The 20280-nt window shown below is 40.0% G+C and overlaps 1 protein-coding gene across 6 annotated transcripts in view; it reads left to right on the top strand.

Annotated features, from left to right (window-relative positions):
* LOC143213306 (pikachurin) overlaps positions 1-15350 on the top strand; it is a 311458-nt gene extending 296108 nt beyond the window's left edge. For 5 of the 6 annotated variants that reach the window (XM_076433022.1, XM_076433023.1, XM_076433021.1 and 2 more), the window contains 5 exons: positions 2905-3154; positions 5534-5817; positions 6938-7183; positions 7304-7407; positions 7990-15350. In XM_076433022.1, the coding sequence (XP_076289137.1) occupies positions 2905-3154; positions 5534-5817; positions 6938-7183; positions 7304-7407; positions 7990-8138 (1033 nt within the window). In that variant the 3' untranslated portion in view covers positions 8139-15350. Of the gene's footprint in view, positions 1-2904; positions 3155-5533; positions 5818-6702; positions 6902-6937; positions 7184-7303; positions 7408-7989 lie in introns of those variants that run through there. The other variant, XM_076433026.1, reaches the window with a different exon arrangement.
* The last annotated feature ends 4930 nt before the right edge of the window (positions 15351-20280 follow it).

Here is a 20280-nt window from a genome sequence, read left to right as displayed (position 1 = left end):
GAAACGATTAAATGCTATCATAAAAGCCAAAGGCGGCTACATTAAATACTAAAAATATGATCTACAAATTGCGGTGCAAAAGTGTTGAAATGCATTATTAAAATAAAAAAGATTAAACATACTATGAAGATAAATTCTATCGAGATAAATTATTATTTCATGTATTTTTTTCAAAGTTTAATAATATTACTTTAATTTTTTCAATAAAGTTCGTATTTCTCAAAAGAGTTTATGTGATACTTTTTCATTTTTAATCAACAATCCTAATCATTGCAACAGTTCTGAGAGTCACTATAATATTTAACGTCCTTTTAGTACGATTTGGATGTGTGAAGTAATTTCACTGTCCAACAAATTTCAACTTTTTTATGTTTCCTAATTACTGTTGGGTGGTTCTTATAGAGCTTTTTGCGCTGATTCCGAATCTGTCCTTAATTTTTCTCCTAGACGCACAGTTTTTGAGAAACGTGGCTTTAAAAAAAGACATATTTTTCAACTTTAAACAAATATTGTGATGTTATTATAAAAGATATTGAATTGTTCTTTACAGCAAAAGATTCTGTAGACTTTCCCGAATACAGTGATATCCAATATTAATACATTATGATTGTTTAAACATGGCGCTCGGGCCAGGATACGGAGCGGCGAACGACCGTTCTAGTGGTGAGCGTCACTGGTAACAACTCATGTCAAGCGAAGATATTTTGCTTTTTGGTTTGAAAAAAACGTCGATGTTCTAAACTTGAAAGTGTGGTTTCTCAAGACAAAAGTCTGCTCTATCGCGTGGTATAATTCGATTTTCTGCTGGACCCTTATTTTTTGAGATAAATTGAAAAATATCCTCAAAAATTGGTGCAAAAGCGGTGTCTCTCCGTCTTTGTGTTTAAACATGGTTAAACAATCATAATGTATTAATATTGGATATCACTGTATTCGGGAAAGTCTACAGAATCTTTTGCTGTAAAGAACAATTCAATGTCTTTTATAATAACATCACAACATTTGTTTAAAGTTGAAAAATATGATTTTTTTTCAAAGCCATGTTTCTCAAAAACTGTTCGTCTAGGAGAAAAATTAAGGACAGATTCGGAATCAGCGCAAGAAACTCTATAAGAACCACCCAACAGTAATTGTGGAACAAAGGTGTTGGATCAGTGATTTTTTAAAAATTTGTTGAAGCTTCATTTGAACTGTACGAGTTACTGCCACTGTGGCAACGTGCAGGATAAACATAATTTCGAATTTCCAACGGCTGAGAAAAATGATAAAAAATACAAGATGTCAAGAGGCGTTTGAAAGTTCACACCCTGTAAGGTGTACAATTGTTTTGCTCGCTCTCGATAATCCCGCTTTGTTAACCCAACGGCAAGCGGATCGAGCAGCAAGAAGCAAGCTACCAAGACAGAACACGCGGTTTTTAAACGCAGCTTCCTAACGAGCAAAGTTTCGTTTACTCGGGCTGCGCTTACTTCGGTAAAGACGCGCTTCTAGGTGTGCGCGGCGAGACCCCGGCTCTCAGTCATTTGTGGCAACATCCGCTCGGTTGCAAGACGGCTACTCTCGTTCCCCGGCAGTTTTCCCGATTATCGGGAAATAGGAGCGATTACGCGGGTCCCGAGGATTGAGATATCGAGAATTTCCACAGGCTTCCGTCTCCATCCCCCGTGGATTCCCACCTTGATGGTTTTCCATCCCCAACAGTTGGATCCGTGAACAACAGCCGCTGAAAGATACAACCGTTCCTCATAGAATATACGTTCCATTGAACGAGATGTATTTACATTCGTGACAACGATCCGCGGGAACCGTTATCCCCTTTTCCCTCTCGCTGTGCTCGGGTTTCCGCATTAAAACCGATTCACGGTTTAGAAATGAAATTGCCGGAGACGATAAATCTGTATGCAAATCCTCGTTCTCGAAGATGAAGAAAGTTCTTCCTTTCAGGAAGAAAGGACGACTCCGTGAATTTTTATTTATTATGTGTTTCTCTCAAAAATGTACTAGCATCCCATTGCGGCAAGGAGTCCAACTTTTAGCACCTCGGATGAATAACATTACATTTTTAGATATTCTACATCAAATGGAACTGATAAGTTTTTTGAGATTACACGGAATCATTTTTAAATGAATTTAATATCAATGCATAATATATATTCTGGATTGTTCTAATTTCATATCTGTTTCTTCGTTCTCTTTCCACCCACGTAAACATTGAAAACTCACTCTCCCCCTCTCTCTTTTTCTTTGGTTTCGTTTTTCTGATACTCGACCGCTTAGAATTTTCCTTTTTCATTTCCCCGGCGTCGAGTTTTCCCAGCGTTCTCTCCTCCTTTGTGCATTGTGTATCCCCATCGGTGTTTACACAGTCGCCTCGGAAAGTAAGTTAACGGCTCTCCAAACATATCGCCGTCCATTATTACTGAAAATTTCGAATTTTCTTTCGGCCACCGCTCGCTCGGCGTAACGAAGTTTCGCGCTTCCGCGGACTCTCGTTTGCATGTTCGTATCGGAACTTTAATCGTAGCTTCGCGTTAATTTTTCAAAGAGTTTGTTGGGAACTTTCTCCCGCCTTCTCGTTCGGCCGACTCTCTACCCACGATTTTTCTTCTCCTGATATTTATCTTTGCCGTAGTTCTACGCGAAAATCCCTCCGGCCAGACTAACCATTCTTGCTCCCGGAACCTCAATAAAAAACTGTTGGATAATTTTACGAAGCGAATTATTAAGCGAATACTATGCTTCAAATTTTAGTTGCTTAAATTCTTCTGTTTCACCGATGATACGCTGTCTACCAATGATCAATCGTTCAAATGCGGAGGGGTTTCGTTGTCAATGATCGAGACAAGGCTGTTTCGTGGAAATTTCGTGGAAACCGATAGGTCACGTTATCGATCGTTGTTGCAGAAGCGAGAATCCGGTACGGCTCGGCGAATGGGTCGAGGTCCGGGTGTCGAGGACCGGACGTTTGGCGTCCCTCGAGGTCGAGGACGATCCTCCGCAGGAAATCCTGGCGCCAGGAGCTTTCACGCAGCTGTCACTGCCTCTCAATCTTTACTTGGGCGGCGCGCCATCGACGGACATGTACTCGCCGAAGATGAAGACCACCGCCAGCTTCGTGGGCTGCATTCAGACCGTCATACTGAATCGCCGGGAGGTGAGAAACTCGCATAATTCATGAAATTAAACCCCCGTACGCTACGCGCCGCGAGCTACCGGCGACCCCGGCAACGATAAATTTAATTACGCTAATTCCCGGACGAATCAAAATTAAATTGCATGGATTTGTTCGCTTCCTCTCAGAAAAATGATACTGTACCAAACCATCATTTTCCTGGGCTGCTTTAATATTCATGGATCTCCTTTTCGTTGCAAAATTGCGATCATTTTTTTACCGCACTTCAGTTTCAATTTCTAAAAAGTCGCTTTTTCAGAGAAGTGTCTCGCGTTTCCCGTGATCGTGAAACAACGTTGAATAAGAGAACGTTGTATGCATAGCTTGACAGGTAGTGGCGCGACTGTCAAAATAATATAGTTCGCGACGGATCTAATTGAAATTAATGTTCATCCTGTCAACCTGGACACGGACATTCGAGAGAGAGATAACAATTCAATCAATAATATATACCGAACACTCGACATTCGTATTATATTATTACTCGCGGTGTACGCGATTAAACATTTCTGTAATGCGACCCAGTTTTACACTGTCTACGTTACTACACATCAAGCCGCATTTCGAACACGTACTTCTCCTATTTCACTTGACAGAAATTTCCCCCGGGAACCTATACATACGCTTCAAAACGTAATTACTTCTACCGATGCTTCTGAAACATTAATATAATATGTATCACATGCGAACGAAAATTTCAGATATGTAACAATCGTTCAAACGTTGCTGGTCATCACCAAACGCCAATGTTTAGAAAAGAGCTTGTCGCGAACAACGATCTCAAACAATTTTGCACTTATTTGCACCAAACTGTATGTTTAAATTTTTCTAATGTTTTTATTACAGTTTTAAATTAGACGTACTCATTTTTCTCGTACTTGCATAAAATCCGCTGTCTTATCATAACCGGTGCTACTGAAACGGTAATATTGCGGGACGTAAAATTTTAAAATTGTTTCGCAGAGCTTAGCAATTGTTCCAGCATTGCTATTCATTATTTAAAGTCAAAGTTTACAAAGGTGGTTGCCGCGAACAACGATTCCGAGGCAAAAGGTGTACTGTCATTACCGCGGAGCGATTTTAAGCACGCACGAACAGTTTCGTGCGTGAGCATCGTTGAAAATAATGCGGTAGACGCGTTTAAACCGGAATACCGGATTCTTGAGAGACCGCGGTCGAGGCAAAAGTATTTATTAACGCTCCGGATGGTTCCATTCGGTAGAAATTATCTTGCGGAACGGTCGGCGCATAAATATTTGTACGGCATTAAGCCGTACGAATGCACGCATTTTGTGCTTTCACTCTTCTTCCCTTTCTCACGTCGCGGCTCCGAGGAGCTAAATCCCCTGCGAGGGCTCGAGCCCTTTATTACGCGCAAAATGCGCCGACTTGCATTCCTCTCGCCCTTTGTCGGAAGAACTATCATCCACTTAGGAATTTCGCGAGTGCGCCGCCTTCGAACGAAACCGAATTTCAAAAGTGAAAAATACATTTGATCACGGAAACCAAACGTCTAGTCACCGCAGGAAGTATGTTGACATGTCTCAAAAATACATATTTTCTATTTTAAATCAATAATTTAGGGATTAATCGAAAATATATATTATGTATGTTATTTAATATACACTCCTCAAAAGCAATAGAAAGAGCGTTTCTTTCTCTTCAAGGCACCCCTTTTGTTTTTTCAATTTCATTAACATTTCGATATACCAGGTGTTTCTGAAAATATGCTTAAAAAATGCACAATGTTATAAATAAATTGTTTGGAAATATGTTTAGAAGACTTGAAGAGGTCATAAGAAACAAATGGTATCAAACTTCATATTAATTATGTCGTTTTATTGTTAAGAATACACTCAATTACGAATTTTTAATGCTGTCAACATACTTTCCGCAATCGATAAAAAAGTTATTTAATTTTTTCTGTCATTATTATAAACTTTATGTCATCTTTGGTGCTACACATACTAGTTTATACTATATTAAATAACAAACATAATAAATATTTCCGATTAATTCCTAAATTATTGATTTAAAATACAAAATACGCATTTTTGCGACGTATCAAAATACTTTCCGCGGCGACTGTAAATGTACCGCAGTCTGTAGATTAATTCACATTGTAGGATAAAAATTTGGATAATTGAGACAAGGGTTAAATAAACGTGGAAAACCCACTTGTCCATGTTAACAGTAATTTTTCAGTGAAGTTCGTGCTAAGGGGTCTGAGCTGAAGCATTTTCCAGTGTCGGGCTGAAAAGCGTAGATCACGCGTGAAAGAGCTTTTGTCGGGGCGCAAGAATGAACGTGTAATCCGTGAATCTAAATTGTCAATTAGAACCGTCAATTTCCCCTGTACAGATTGGAATTCTCGCCGAAGCTCTGGGCGGAGTGAATGTCGGGAACTGCGGACACGCGTGCGAGGCGAGGCCCTGCGGAGATGCGGAATGTCGCCCGCTCCGAGACCGTTTCACCTGTCGCTGTCGACCCGGAATGCCGCATCCTTGTCCAGCACCCGATGACAATACGATTCTCGGCTCCTCGCCGGCGAAATCGAACGTTGGGACGCGATACGAGAGATCCGTGCCGAGCTTTTCTGGCAGCGAGAGCTACCTTCATTACAATGACGCTGACACGATGAAAAGGTATCCTATTAAACTATACAAACGAACATTACTTAGAACCTCGAACTTCGAAATTACCTTTTACCTATATCTTTTCCAATTTTTATTTTTTCAAGGATTTTCAAACTTACTTTTCTTTGAAGTCAACCCATGGTAAAGATGAAATACTCCCCACAGAGTCTCATTTTCTTTGATCTCTCAAGATTTCCTGATTAGCGCTTCAGACCAAGCGACGTGCTTTTTATGCATCTGATACAGAGCTTTAAAAGAATAATCACGTATAAAAGCTGTAAAATTCGTTTTAGGATGACGTAAAATATTTCCAACTAAAACTTGTTCCCGAAATAAAAGCGAACGTGCTTCGTTCAGAGAAAGGAAATTCTCCGCTCTTTTCGAGGGGTAATTTCAACTCCTACAAATTGGTTCGCGTCCGAAATGAAATACTGTAAAATAGCGTCGGCTGAAAAAATGTTGAAACAAATGACACGGTAACGGAAATCTCTTTGTAACGCGGCAAGAAAAATCTTCGTTCTATTCAAAGCGAAACTTAATCCCTTAAAAACGTTCTATAGCGAGAAGACAAGATGAAGTAGTAAAGACACAAAGTAATCTACTTGAACGTGACATTTTTTATAATTTTCTTTGATCCCTCAAGCTTTCCATAGTAATTTTAAGCCAACAGACATGAATTATGCGTTTTATGAAGAACTTCAAAAGAACATGCAGATAAAAGTTTCTGCAGTGCAATTGTATGTAAAATGTGGAAAGTATTGTCGGAAAGAAGAGAATACGCCGTATGTTAAAAACGTTGTACGACAAAATGCGAGAACAAATTTATATTATAAATGAGATTTTACAATTTTCTTTCGTGGCACTGACAGGAGGGCCGAAATCCGCCTGTTTCAGGATAATCAGTTACATGCGTTTTATGAAGAACTTCAAAAGAACATGCAGATAAAAGTGTTTGCAGTGTAATTGTCTGTAAAATGTTGAAAGTATTGGCAGGAAGAAGAATATCTAACAAACAACGTACGTTAAAAACGTTCTACGACAAAATGCGAGAACAAATTTATATTATAAATGAGATATTACAATTTTCTTTCGTGGCACTGACGGAAGGACCGACATCCGCCTGTTGCAGGATAATCAGTTACAGGGTGGACATCAACATGAGATTCCGTGCGAGCAGCAGCAGCGGTTTGCTGTTGTGGAGCGGTCGCCAGGCTGATCCGCAGGAGCAAAGGGACGAGAACGACGATTTTCTAGCCCTCGGCTTGGATCGCGGTTATCTGACTTTGGCGTACAACCTTGGTTCCGGCGAGGCCGTTCTGCGATACAATTTAACGAGACTGGACGATGATCTATGGCATCGTGTACGAGCAGTCAGGTAAAACCTCGCACCGCGAGTCATTCGATCCGTAAACCTCTCCACTGGAAAAACTTTTATACTCTTAAGATCTTTGTTAATCGAGTTCTCGTGTTTTGAAGTCGAGCTGTGTTTCTTCAGGAACGAACAGTGGGCGTCGCTGGTCGTCGACAGCGGCACTGGCGTCTCAGCTTCGTCGCCTGGACAGCTCAGACAGCTCAACACCGACACGGGTCTTTACGTTGGTGAGTGGAACTGTTAATCTAGATAATCCCTAATTGAGTCCAATATCTTTTTAGTGGGTATTTATTAATGTTGAAATAATTGAGGGTGCACAAAGCAATTTCGCGGTAGTTTTAGTGTTAATAATTCAAGCCGCCATTAACTTCCGTGAAACCGTATTTCCCCCGTCGGAATACAACAACCGTAACAGATTAACTACCGGCAACTCGCACCTGAACCGACCTGTACACCCCTGTTCAGTCGTCTTTGAGTTATCGCCGAAATTACGAAGTGGGTCGCCCTCTTCCAGGGTCGCAAAATTCAACGAAACTTCGAACAATAAGTTGTTCAACTCTCTAAGAAAGGGCTTGATTTATTATTAAACTCTCGCCGACTTATGGATGTAAATTTCAACCCGTTTTACTTCCTGAAACGTCCCCAGCGCCGCGACGCTCTCGTTTCGCGTTCGCGATTGTCTTTTTACTGCTTCGAGTCTAAATTAATCCATTCTGAACTAAACAAACCATAAAATTGCAAATAAGATACTTCGTTAACCACAAAATGAATTCTCTATACAAATAGACGAAACTTTTTGGCGTTTGCAGGTGGTGCGCCCGACATCGTGAGGACAACGGGAGGCAGATACACGAAGGGCATCGTCGGCTGCATCAGCGACCTGGTTCTCGACTCGGACTTTTCGGTGGCCCTGTCGTCACCGGCGCAGGCCACCAACACGCACTCGTGCATCCCCTGAAAAACACCGGTACCGTCCGACACTAGGTGGTTAGGTCCTCAGTTAGGGCCGTTACTAGGATATGAAAATACATCACGATGAATCGAGCTCGGTCCCGAGCCGGGGCGAACGTCCGATGGAGCAGCGTTCAAGGTGCACTTCGCACCTTTCAGGACTCCTTGAACGCTACCCCGGTCGCATCGGCGTGCGATTTATACACGGATCATCACCCTTTTTGTACAGACTTTCATCAACGACGAAAAAAAAAGAAACAAATTCTCCCGACGAGACGCGGAACGATGAGGAGTGGTAAGGGTGGGGGGGGGGGGAGAAAAAAGAAGAGAGGGGAAATACAAACAGCCACGCGAAACGAAAAAAAAAGACACGAAGATGAGAAAACGAGAAAAGCGAGGAAAACGGACACTTTTTTGGGGAAGACTAACATTAGTCTCGTCGACGAGTTAAGAATTAGTGGACAGCTTATTATACTGTAAATATTAAACGAAAGGTAAACGCGGTGTGGAGATATATCTATCAGTCGCCTCGCGACGTTACATCCGTTCTGTGGCAACTTCCGGTATCGAGTTGTAAAATCGAGTATCGATCGCAATTGGAATTAATCCGAGTACATGAATAGACAGAGATACGAGAATGTTCCGCTTGGCGTCCCCGAAATATCATATAGGTATACCAATAGATTCTCTGTGTGTGTATTCATTAATATTCTTTCTCGCTTGTCACCTGGCTTTTCTGTTCGACCGATCTTTTTACACTTTCATCGGAAAACGGGAATCGGATCGTTCCGTTTCTAACAAATGAACGAGATGTGTCGGACGGAAGTTGTTACGGTGAAGGAACGCGTCCATAAGTCAGTCACGACTGTCTCCGGCCGGATTAAGAACTCGACAGAGCGCGTCTCGAAGACCGCCCTCGGCCTAATAAGATTAAAGTATGGTAGAGAAAAAAAAGTGCACAACCCCTCCGCGTCAATTTTTATTACGCCCTCCGACCGGACGTCGCGCGAAAATCCTTCGATCACGGGCAACCATTCGTCGGATCGAGATCCCGCCGAGGAGAAAAGAGGATCGACAGCACTCTTGGACGATCTACACTACAGTCCCGCAGCTAACTTAAACACATACGTCCAGCCACCTCGTCGCCACACGCTACCATCTAGACTGACAGTCTGGAAAGGGTTCTCAAATGTTCTAGGCGGTAGCTGCATCGAGTTAAGTGTGCGTTGTGTATATACCAATGTGCTAACTGCGTTCACGGAGCGCTCTGCTCTTGGGACTACTAGCCAAAATCTTTTTGTCTGAACAAGCAGATTTTTCAAGTTGTTCGATCTCTCTTGTTCGATATAATCTTTAGTCCCGACGAATTGGCTATTTTTAGTGGATAAACGCGTCCATTTGCAGATTTGGAATCTCGTGTGAATAAGAAATAGATCCTCCAGGTTACTTCACGGTTTCCGCTCGATCTAATTTGTAATCTTGATAAGCTAGCTATTTTTAGTGGACGAACGTGTGGATTTCCATCTTTATTTTTAGGTTGCTTGACCTGTCTTTATGAATACAACGTTCGGTTTGGGACGGCCAGATTGAAATTGTAATGGATGGAAGAGGAACACGTTTGAAATATTCGTTGAATGCAGATCGCTCCGTAAATCGCACACAGCACCGTATCATTTTCGCACGTTCGAGCGGAGGTCTCGGACGCTCGATAGAGAGGTATGATAATCGAGCGAGTGGAATTAAATCAATTACGAAAGGTACAAGAAGGACCAAAAGCAATTGACATCATCGACGATGCAAATAGTTGGAATCCCCCCGCGATGAAGACAAGGTACTGTGCCTGGAGAAAGTATCTCTCGCGAGTTGCCACCGCCATTTTGGAACCGGCAGAACGTCGAACGTTTCTTCTTAAAAGTTGCTCAAGTTAGGACATCGAAATCAATTGTAATTAAAGAATGAAACAACCTTCTAGCAGAAGATTATGCCGCCGTATATGGATCAATGTTAAATCCTTCACATTTGCACATTTATACTGTATAAATGACTGAACACTGCCCACCAAAACAAAATTAATATATCCAGTTCTCCAAATATTGGACATACTGTCAACCCCTGTAAAAATAATTTACCAGCTGCAGAACTACCAAATGGAAGCACAGCTTCGAAAATGGCTGATCGTCATCAAAACAAAATTGATATATCCAATCTTCCAAATATTGGACTTACCGTCAACCTCTGTAAAAATAATTTACCAGCTGCAGAATTGCTTACGAAATGGAAGCACAGCCTCGAAAATGGCTGATTGTCATCGAAACAACTAGAGGACATTTTCGACGCTATGTACGAAGGTAGCAAATGCAAAAGATACTTTCTCCGTGTATGGATTTTTATAAATTCGCGTTGCTTTTGTGTCAAATGGGCAGGCACGCGATACGAGGAGGATTGTTATAGCGCGTGCATGCAGGGACGATCCGCGCGCGTTCGTGTTCACGAGAACCACTATGCTTCGTAATGTACTTCCGCAAATTGGCAGCGTACGCTCCCCAACGTCCCCGCTTAAGAAGCACGAGCCGCACGTTCTAATGGTTAAATATCTGTATAAAGTAATTAGCGACTTAATACGGAGATATCCCCGCATATTTTCTTAACTTGATAGGACTTTTTCGAGTAACCCTGAGGAAACGGATCTAGCACACGCGTTAATCCTTCCGGCACGCAGACGAAAATCATCAGCTATCTAGATGTGACAACAATAAACATTGTTCCAAGTCCCAAGACCTGAGATACGTTTACTTCGACAAGCAATAAGTCCTTCGATTTTTAGTATTTACTTCAATGTTTGCACCTCGACCGGTTGTGTTAAGCGATTTGTTCATGTGAAAAGTCATGCTGCGTTCAGAAATAACGAGAGTCTACGAAACAGATTGGAAGAGCGATGAAAGCTTGACGAACTCGGAAGAAATGTGAACCAATGGAGGAGAGCTGCAGAATTTCAACCAGTGTCTAACACTACAGTACCTAACTTGTAAATCTTGATTAATTGACAGTGTTGCGTCTCCAGTAGGTCTACAAATATAATCTACGAGGATCTTTATGCATTTATAACAAAATTGAGTACATGAAATTCAAAATTAAGTTCGTTAAAGCCATTAAGGGAAGAAATAACATTCAATTTAGTTTCTATTTCTTGCAATCGATGCAGACAATTTTTATTTTGCATAAAGATCCGCGGTCTAATTATTATCAATGGCTGCACCACCGGACGTGACAACAGCAATAATTCATTGCCTCTCGAAGATAGTTGGCTATAAGATAGATTGGCTATAAGATTAGGTCAGGCTCAAAAAAAAATTCGTAGCCACATGAATTTTTAATAATTTCTCAGAATTTTTACTTATTGTTAGACGCTGCGCTGGTACATATTAAGCTGCTCTCCTCGTTGTAAATTGGATACATTCGCGTCGTACCTCGGGTTGCAAATGAGCCCCTGGACGAGAACGAGATCGTAAGAACATGCGGTTAAGTGTAATTAGAAAATGATTCGATGGTGAGATCGATGAAATCGGCGAGATCCAATTCGAAAGTAGGATTGCGTGTCTGCGAGGGTGTGTGGACGAAGATGATTAGAGAAATTGAAGTTAGACAATTAATTGGCAAGCGGCTAGGAATAAGATTGATGCCGGAAGGATTAAAGGAGAGAAGAATAGCCGGTCGGAATCAATCAGCGAGGTCAATACGTATACACGTCATATCGTAAAGAATACGAGGAAGAGCAGAAGGGGACGGCGAACGAACTGGGGGACGAACGACGAAGCGAAATAATGGACGAAGTGGTACACTTTAGTTTCTCCGTTTCGTCGAGAATGATTTGAAACGGGCGCGTACCGAGTCGGAACGCGAACTCGAGACTCGAGTCTCGAGTCGGATCGTGATCGGCAGAAAACAAGGAAAACAAACCGACTAAACACATCAGAAAAGCAATCGGCTGTAGTCAATTTTGTACGGATGTTATTTTCTTGAAATTATATAAATGAAACACAGGATATCAAAGATGTGAATGGTAGTTAAACGTAGAAAGTACAATTATAATAAATATAAACGATTACACGTGAAGTCTAGCGATGTAAAATGGCGTATACGTCCCGGTGAGGATGTATTTCAGCCTGCCTCGAGGCTCGAGGGCCGCCAACTTCCTTTTGCCGGTAAAAATACCGTTTGTCTTGCACAATTCACAACTCGCGACGTGTTGTTGTTCATCGACCACCGTGGCGACTCTACGAGCTTGTACACATGTAAATTTTCACATCCGAGTTCTGTTCTGCACAGCCTTCCTCCCAGAGAAACGCGACGTTCGCGAGTCGAAATGTCTCGTCGAATATGTTGCTTGTCGAGCAGAATTCATTGTTCGCTCGAGATTCTACGCGAAAGCTGAAACTCTTCGTATACATGCAAATTTTCCCGATAGATTTCAGTCTTCACCGGAAATATTCATTGTCGGAGCCGCTTTGAATATTTCTGAGGTATAAGTTGCAATAAGTTGCCTTACAATTAGTAAAGAGAAATGAGTTCCCTTGTTTCCTTGAAATTAAATACACAATAATAGCGACTGATGCGTCAACTATTTCCTAAACATTCTACAGTATCGAACATTTCAAATATTTATAATTAGACTGCGGATCTTTATGCAAAATAAAAATTTTCTGCATCAATTTTAAAAGACACAGGCCAAGGAAAAAGTTCTTTCATACATTGGTGTTTCTACATTCTCTTCGTCTCTCATTTTTTTAAAATGGACTGACCCATTTTTGTTATGAATGCATAAAATCTGCAGTCGACTGAAACGTTCTGAGTAGCAAGATCGAAAGGAGATTGAAATTCCCAATTTTGTTTTTCGGTTCGATAAATGTTTAATACGAGGATTCCTTGTTGATTATAGATTATGTTAAACACATCTGTAAATAGAACAATTACATAAACGAATTCGATGATTTCTAGAATAAAGCAGCTTCGAGCGAACTATCAATTCTCGTTCGACGATCATCAGACTTTGCCGTCGCGCATAGAGAATTTGCACTTGTCCCATTTCGGTGTCGTGTTCTGTTAATTGTATTCCCGTCATCACCGGATATAAGGTTCCTGAACGATGTTTGCTGTCACTGTCACTAACAGCGTGCAACAATTCTCATTTCGTAAGACGATCTTCTTGGAGTATTTTAACACTTTTGATTCGGTATTTGTCAGGTTGCTTCTGCGCGGGCCGAAATTGCAAAATAAAATCGCAGTTGTAAACTGTCTCTGACAAAAAACAGTATTTCGACGAACGAATAATAAATTGGAAGTACAAAATTTAATACGGAGAAGATGCTTCGCATTTTTGTGAACATTCTCGGTGCAATAGAATTCTTTATCGTAGTGTATTCGTTTGTTCCGTTTTAATTGAATGGTCTTCTGTCAGAGATGGTATTAGGTATTGTTTATCATACAAGAGTGATGTAGCAAAACAATCTGACAAACGTTTACACGCATATCTGTTCGCGCACAACTACCCTTAGCGCATCCCTTAACCCTCGTGCACTATTCAGGACCAGTTAGACCAAAACTCAAACATGTTGTTTATTCTTTTGAATGAAATGCGACTAATTTCGAAATATTACTCGATCGCTGCAACAATCCTAGAAAAACGATGCACGGGGGTGGATTCTAAATTTGAACAGACTATAGTAACTTGAAATTGACTGGTTCGTTTCTCACATTTCTCCAAGAATTCAGTTCGAAGGAAGGGCAGAAGGAACATCGAAAGTTAGTCTGTCCGTTTTGTCTGACTGCAGAAACTAGATGAATGTTTTCGCGATCAACGCATACGTTGCAAAACGACCAAAAGGAAAGGAAACGAAACGGGAACGCGACGATCGATCCGAGCGGAGGTTCGCGAATCAAAATCGATCGTGATCGATGGATCGCGAGCCTTTAGTTGGAACGAATCGCGATCTATTCGATCCGGAACGAGGAGAAGTCGAATCGCTGGATATCACAACCCTCGGACGGAAGCGAGATACGATGGGGTAAACGAGAAAGGAAAAGAACGCTATATTGAAAACGATAAAAAAAATATCATACATATTAATATATAATAGATATTATATTATTACTGAATATTATATTAATATATGATGCTATATATTAAATATTTCTATTATGTCCGTCTGCAAAGTCTATTAGAAGAGTCTATCCTGTCAACCTATTCTTGCGACCCACGTGAGTCTCCTCGAATATATATGTATATACATATATGTAAGTGTGTGTATGCATGTATGTATGCATATAGAATGGTCGAGAAACGATTTCTTTTTTCATGTTTCGATGCTGCAGAGGAAAGCAAGGAACGAAGGACGAACGAGATTTTCGCTGAAATTTCCAGACAATCGTGAAAATTTCTCTTTCGCTCTCTTTCTCTCCTGCTGTCCCTCTCTATTTCTCTCTTTCTCTCTCTCTCTCTCTATCTCTATCTTGACCTATCCCTCACTCTCTCTCTCTCTTTCTCGGGTAATTATTATTCGTGTAGGTCAACGATTAATTCCAGCGAAGGAGCTTATCGGATCCGAAGGTATCACGCGAATGCGCACTGATAATTGTTTTCTTAGAAATCGTGGCATCGGAAACGCTTACACCGTGCGCTTAAGTTGAACATGTCTCGGAGAAAGAATGTTTTTCGGAGAAACCTAAAACATATCTTTCGCGGTTGCGTAAGTCTACGTAAGTAATAGTAATATTTAGATTTTTCGATTGTCGATGGCAGGATGTGTATCGTTTCCATTTCACTTTTCCGTTTCATATCGTTAAGTTCCGGTATCTGTGAGAAAATCGTTTACACGTATAATGTAAGTGTTAAGATACGATGTAGATATAATTATTCTGATTTCAGAAATTGAGGAAATTTGTTCGAGCGTGTTTGCGTTGTTTTATGGATTCGTAGGGTTTTCGAGAGACTCTCTCTTTTGTATTTTCGATTGTCTCGGTATGTTCTTTCGTTGGTTATCTTGTCGGAAGAACTTGACGACTCGAGGTCAATCTATTTCTTCGATCTAGTGCCGCGCGATGCAATAATTTAACGAGTTGTGTATGTATATGTTGGAACACGCAGTGGTATAAATTCATATGAGCAAATGTGTGTGTCTCAGCCCATGTTGTCGAAGCATCAATAAAAAAGAGATTTTGTAAATCAGGTGGCTTTTCCCTGTTCTAATTTTCCTCGTCCCTTCGCAGGCATCGTGTGTGTTCCTAATCTTTTCATCCCTTTGAATAGGTTTCAAATAATCCTAGATATTCATTTACAAGATCTTTATAGAGAATCTTTCAATACATTTTTTCTTACATCTAGCATGTCTAGTTTTCTTACTAAGTTTGCCACAAGTAATCGTTTTGTAAAACATGCCAACATTGGTGGAAAGCACTTAAAAATGATAAATACATATTTACATGATTACCAAACATTATTAAATTGAAGGCGTGTGTCCACTTAAAGTTGAGATCTTTCTGCTCTCAAATGATCCGAAACAGACTTAATTTAGAATTAGCACATGAACATAGTAATAAAAAAAGAATTACATTTTTGGAAAATAATTGTTCACTCGATGTATATTTCAAACAAACCCGCGAGTGGACCATTTTCTCGCAACGCAAATCTGCAAAATACGTGTTGAACGTATCAAAAAACCAAACGCGACCAGTGCATTATTATACGCGATGTAAATTAATAAATACAATATGAAAAACTCCCGTGCACTTTAATTTTTATACGTAGCTCTATAGGGAAACATCCTGTACCGCCATCTTATTCGTTCTTACCAATTCACCGGGAAAGGACGAAATATTTAAAACATTCTAAATTTTTGGTTAACACATAAAAAAAAGGTAAATATGCATATATAAACTTCAAACAAACGCACGAGTGAACCATTTTTGCGCAACCCTACTGCACTGTAAAACAACGCGAGCGGTGCATTATGTATCGTGACGCTAATCTGTTTAATTCAAAATGGAAAACTCCCGTGCAAATGGAAACGCGATAGCAGCCATTTGAATTTATGGGGGGAGGAGCCAAGCCGAATCATAATTTTTCGCAATGCTAATCAACAAATAATAATAAACATCTCGAAACAAGCGCGAGTAGTGCATTATTTGTCGTGATGCTAATTTATTAAATTCGATATAGAAAACTCCTGTTGCACTTTCATTTCTTTATACAGGGATAACGTGGAACTTACAGTGATCTCATAATACCACATCGCTTAAAGTTCTACCACTGACGAGATATTCATCAAGTAGAAAAAGAATGATATAGTAGAATGCTGACATTACCCATTCTGTAACTGCCTTATAATACTATATGTATATAATTCTCTTATTGCATTCTTATTTTCCTTAGTACATATCACCATTGTAATCATTGTTTTACAATATAATCGATAGTTTATAGATGTAGGAAAAATGAAAGTAATTACTAGGGGTGTGCGAGAACCCGAGATATCGGGTCGGGTCGGGAACACGAAATTTTTTCGGGATCGGTACGGGTACCCGAAAATTAGTAAACAATCTAAATTAATCATTTATCTGTCCGCGCGCATTTCGGCGAACATTTCGACGAACGGTGCCACGAACGGTGCCACGAACGCCGCCGCCGCGCGCATTTCGGCGCGCACGAACGCGAACGGGGCGGCACTTACAAATCTGTTTGCAGGACAGATAGCATATCCTAAATATTCATAATATAAGGAATAAATGTCAAGAAATAGACATAAATTTATAAACAAAGACATCGGTGATTTAAATTATCTTAGTAAATTAAATTAAATTATAATTTGTTTCAAATTATTAAAGATGTCCTTGCTATGAAAACATTGCATTTTTTCCCCGGATATTTTACGGGAATTCTGAACATTTTCGGGAATCTCGCACACCCCTGCAGAAATCCCGAAAAAATTCACGGGAAACCCGAACACCACCGGGAATCCCGAATATTCTCGGGAAAAACTCAGGATTTTTGGGATCCTGTCCCGATATGATACGAGGCTTCCCATCCCGTTCCCGGCATCGGGATTCGGAAATTCCCGGGTTTATAGCGGGGTTGCCTCCAACTTTTTCTATAAGAACTCTATTTCTCTCGATATTGAAGAAAATGTATGTCTCTTGACAGTAGCAGCATCATCGCGCAGCCCAATGCTTCTCGCGGCTCCGCTACATGCTGCTGAATAATGCAAATTACGCCTCGAAAACGCAAAAGTAACTTAGAACGCTCAGCCAAACCGACAAGGGCTCGATGTGTGACCAACCTTGTTGTTTACGGAACGCGCTCTCAGAACTTAACCCTTCCGTTTTTATTCAGAATATGTATCGTAGAATCATATAAGGACGAAAATTCATCATGTTGCAACATCTCCAAAAATTCAAGTCATTTAATCTCGAATCTGATGTTCTTAAAATGCTTCGTACAGACCTGAACATTACAACTCAATAAACTGCCAACATTTTCTGTATTTCTTTGTGTACTATACGCCGCTGCAGCTCCCATAGTTGTTTGCAAGAAAATCTGGAATTCCGATCGCCATTCATCGAAACGTTCGTCGAAATGCGCGGTTCGCGGCGCAGTTCGTCGAAATGTTCTATACATGTTGTATAGTCTGTATCAGTGGTACGAGGCCTTACTGAGGCTGAAATCGCCGCGCATGCGCGAGAAAATTTGTGCACAATCGAAGCACTGTGCCCATTTAGTGTTCCGATTGAACCACTGATATATACATATACTATCAGTGGATTGAACCCTTAGACCATATATGTATACCTATTAGGGTGGTCCTTATTTTTTGACCAACGAATTTTTTTCACGACGCCCCCCAGAATGGTTCTCTTTGGTGATAAAAAAATTTGTGCAAAATTTAAGATCGATCGGATAAAAGGATCACGTGGCGCATTTAAATTGAAAATTTTGAAAATTTTGAAATTCATCGTAACTATAAAGTATTATATATCGTTGGATTTGTAATTTTTTTCTAAATAAGAATATGGAAAAATTATATGACCTTAATTTTTAAAAAAATAACGATGACCTTGAAATTTCGAAAATTTGATTTTTAAAAAAAAATTTTTTTATGCCATTATATTTACCATATTGAACAATGCAACTTTTTCCTCTGACATTTTTTCGTAGAACCACAAATAACAGATATTTAAACATATCCATTTATTACCTATGACCCAATATAATTTATTACGTTACCTCCAGATGTACCCCGTGGACCTTAAGTCCACTTTTTTACAATTTTACCTATCTTGAAATTCATAAGCGCACACCCGGGAAACAGATGTAAACCCTCGTTAAAAATTTTATAACAACCCGTACTTAAACTCCCACTCCTATTCCTACTCCTATCCTTACAAGTTTTTCCACCAATTACTTTCAACTCCATCAACCAATCATCACGCTTTTTCAAACAAACGACATCCACACCGAAGTAAGATTTAGATGTATCAGAGAACCACCGATTAGATCTGTCTGAGCTAACGAACTGTAATCATCAGTATCGAGTAAGCGAACATACAACCTCAAGTGTTGTCTTTGATCAACTATCACCTCAACTTACAAAATCGGACTCGTGATCATCGTCGTTCAATCCAGATTTGGCAGACGCGAGACGTTACAGTAGTCATACAGGAAGACTACTCAATTTCTATATAAATTGAGAAGCCCAATGGAAAGTAGAAGTCGCGAAAAACTGTTCTTATTAGAACATGATGAAAATCAGATAATTGACGCTAAGTTGCCATCGAAACGACAAGTTTTAGGAGTGCTATTTTATAATTTGCGGAAAGTGAAATTGAACCTTCGGTCTAGTGCACACCTTGTTGTTAAAGAAGTGGAGGTGTTGTGGGAAAAGGCCAAAATTCCAGTTCAGTTAAACAGTCGCTGCGTCGAGAAATTGGAGTCATTATACCACAAGTGGAAGGTCTTACAAAAGAGTTGTAAACGACGATCCCAGATACAAGATCAACAGGAACAAGAGTTTCTTGATCAATTAGTGATCTTTTAGTAGCGGCGATTATTATAAAAAATTTGTCATTTGACCAACTAATGTGGCCGATCACATGCAAGAGGACATTTCAGGTTTTATATCAGACGAAAGCCGAAAATTTTTTAGTAGATTTAATATATTGACAGAATTTTTAAAAAAAGATCCAGTAGTTTGGCAAGATGAAGATTCTTACAAACTAGGTTTAGATATAGTTAAGGCTTTACCTGTGGTCAATGATTCGGCAGAAAGAGCCGTTAAGCTAATACAGGATTACATACAATCAAATTTTAGCTCGCAATGAGGAAGAAAAGCAGTTGGTACTGCAAATGGTAAAAGATTACCGCCAGCAATATCCTGACGCAACGAAAACAACAATAGCGAAAAACATGTAAATCGAACGTCGAGGGTCCGCAGCACAGGCGAACCACACAGCTACCTCCCTCTCAGGGAAACCCAGAGGGGTAGCGTCATAAAATACGCTGGCAGCGCGGGTCCTTACAGCCACTTCGGGTCTGAGGACCCGTTCTTCCAGTGACTTGTCAAGTTTGGATTCTCTCTCTAGATTTTGTATTGTTTGTCTGTTCATTTAATAAAATGCATTCTTGGCGAGCGGCTTCACCATTGATCGGCGTATTATTTGGTGACCCGCTCTGTCCTTGCCATCTTAAAAGCGGATAGTCTTACATTAGAATATAAGAAATAGTTCCTTATCACTATTCTGTAGAATATATTCAAAATATTCATTACACATATCTCTGTTATTTGTGGTTATACGAAAAAATGTCAGAGGAAAAAGTTGCACTGTTCAATATGGTAAATATAATGGCATAAAAAAATTTTTTTTTAAAAATGAAATTTTCGAAATTTCATGGTCATCGTTATTTTTTTTTTAATTAAGGTCATATAATTTTTCCATATTCTTATTTAAAAAAAAATTACAGATCCAACGATATATAATACTTTATAGTTACGATGAATTTCAAAATTTTCAAAATTTTCAATTTAAATGCGCCACGTGATCCTTTTTTTCGATCGATTTCAAACTTTGCCCAAATTTTTTTCTCACCAAAGAGAACCATTCTG

This window comes from Lasioglossum baleicum, chromosome 11 (assembly GCF_051020765.1).
Source record: "Lasioglossum baleicum chromosome 11, iyLasBale1, whole genome shotgun sequence".
Classification (NCBI taxonomy): Eukaryota; Metazoa; Arthropoda; class Insecta; order Hymenoptera; family Halictidae; genus Lasioglossum; species Lasioglossum baleicum.
The sequence above is the reverse complement of the archived record's forward strand: the minus strand, read 5'-3'. Positions and strand labels throughout refer to the sequence as shown.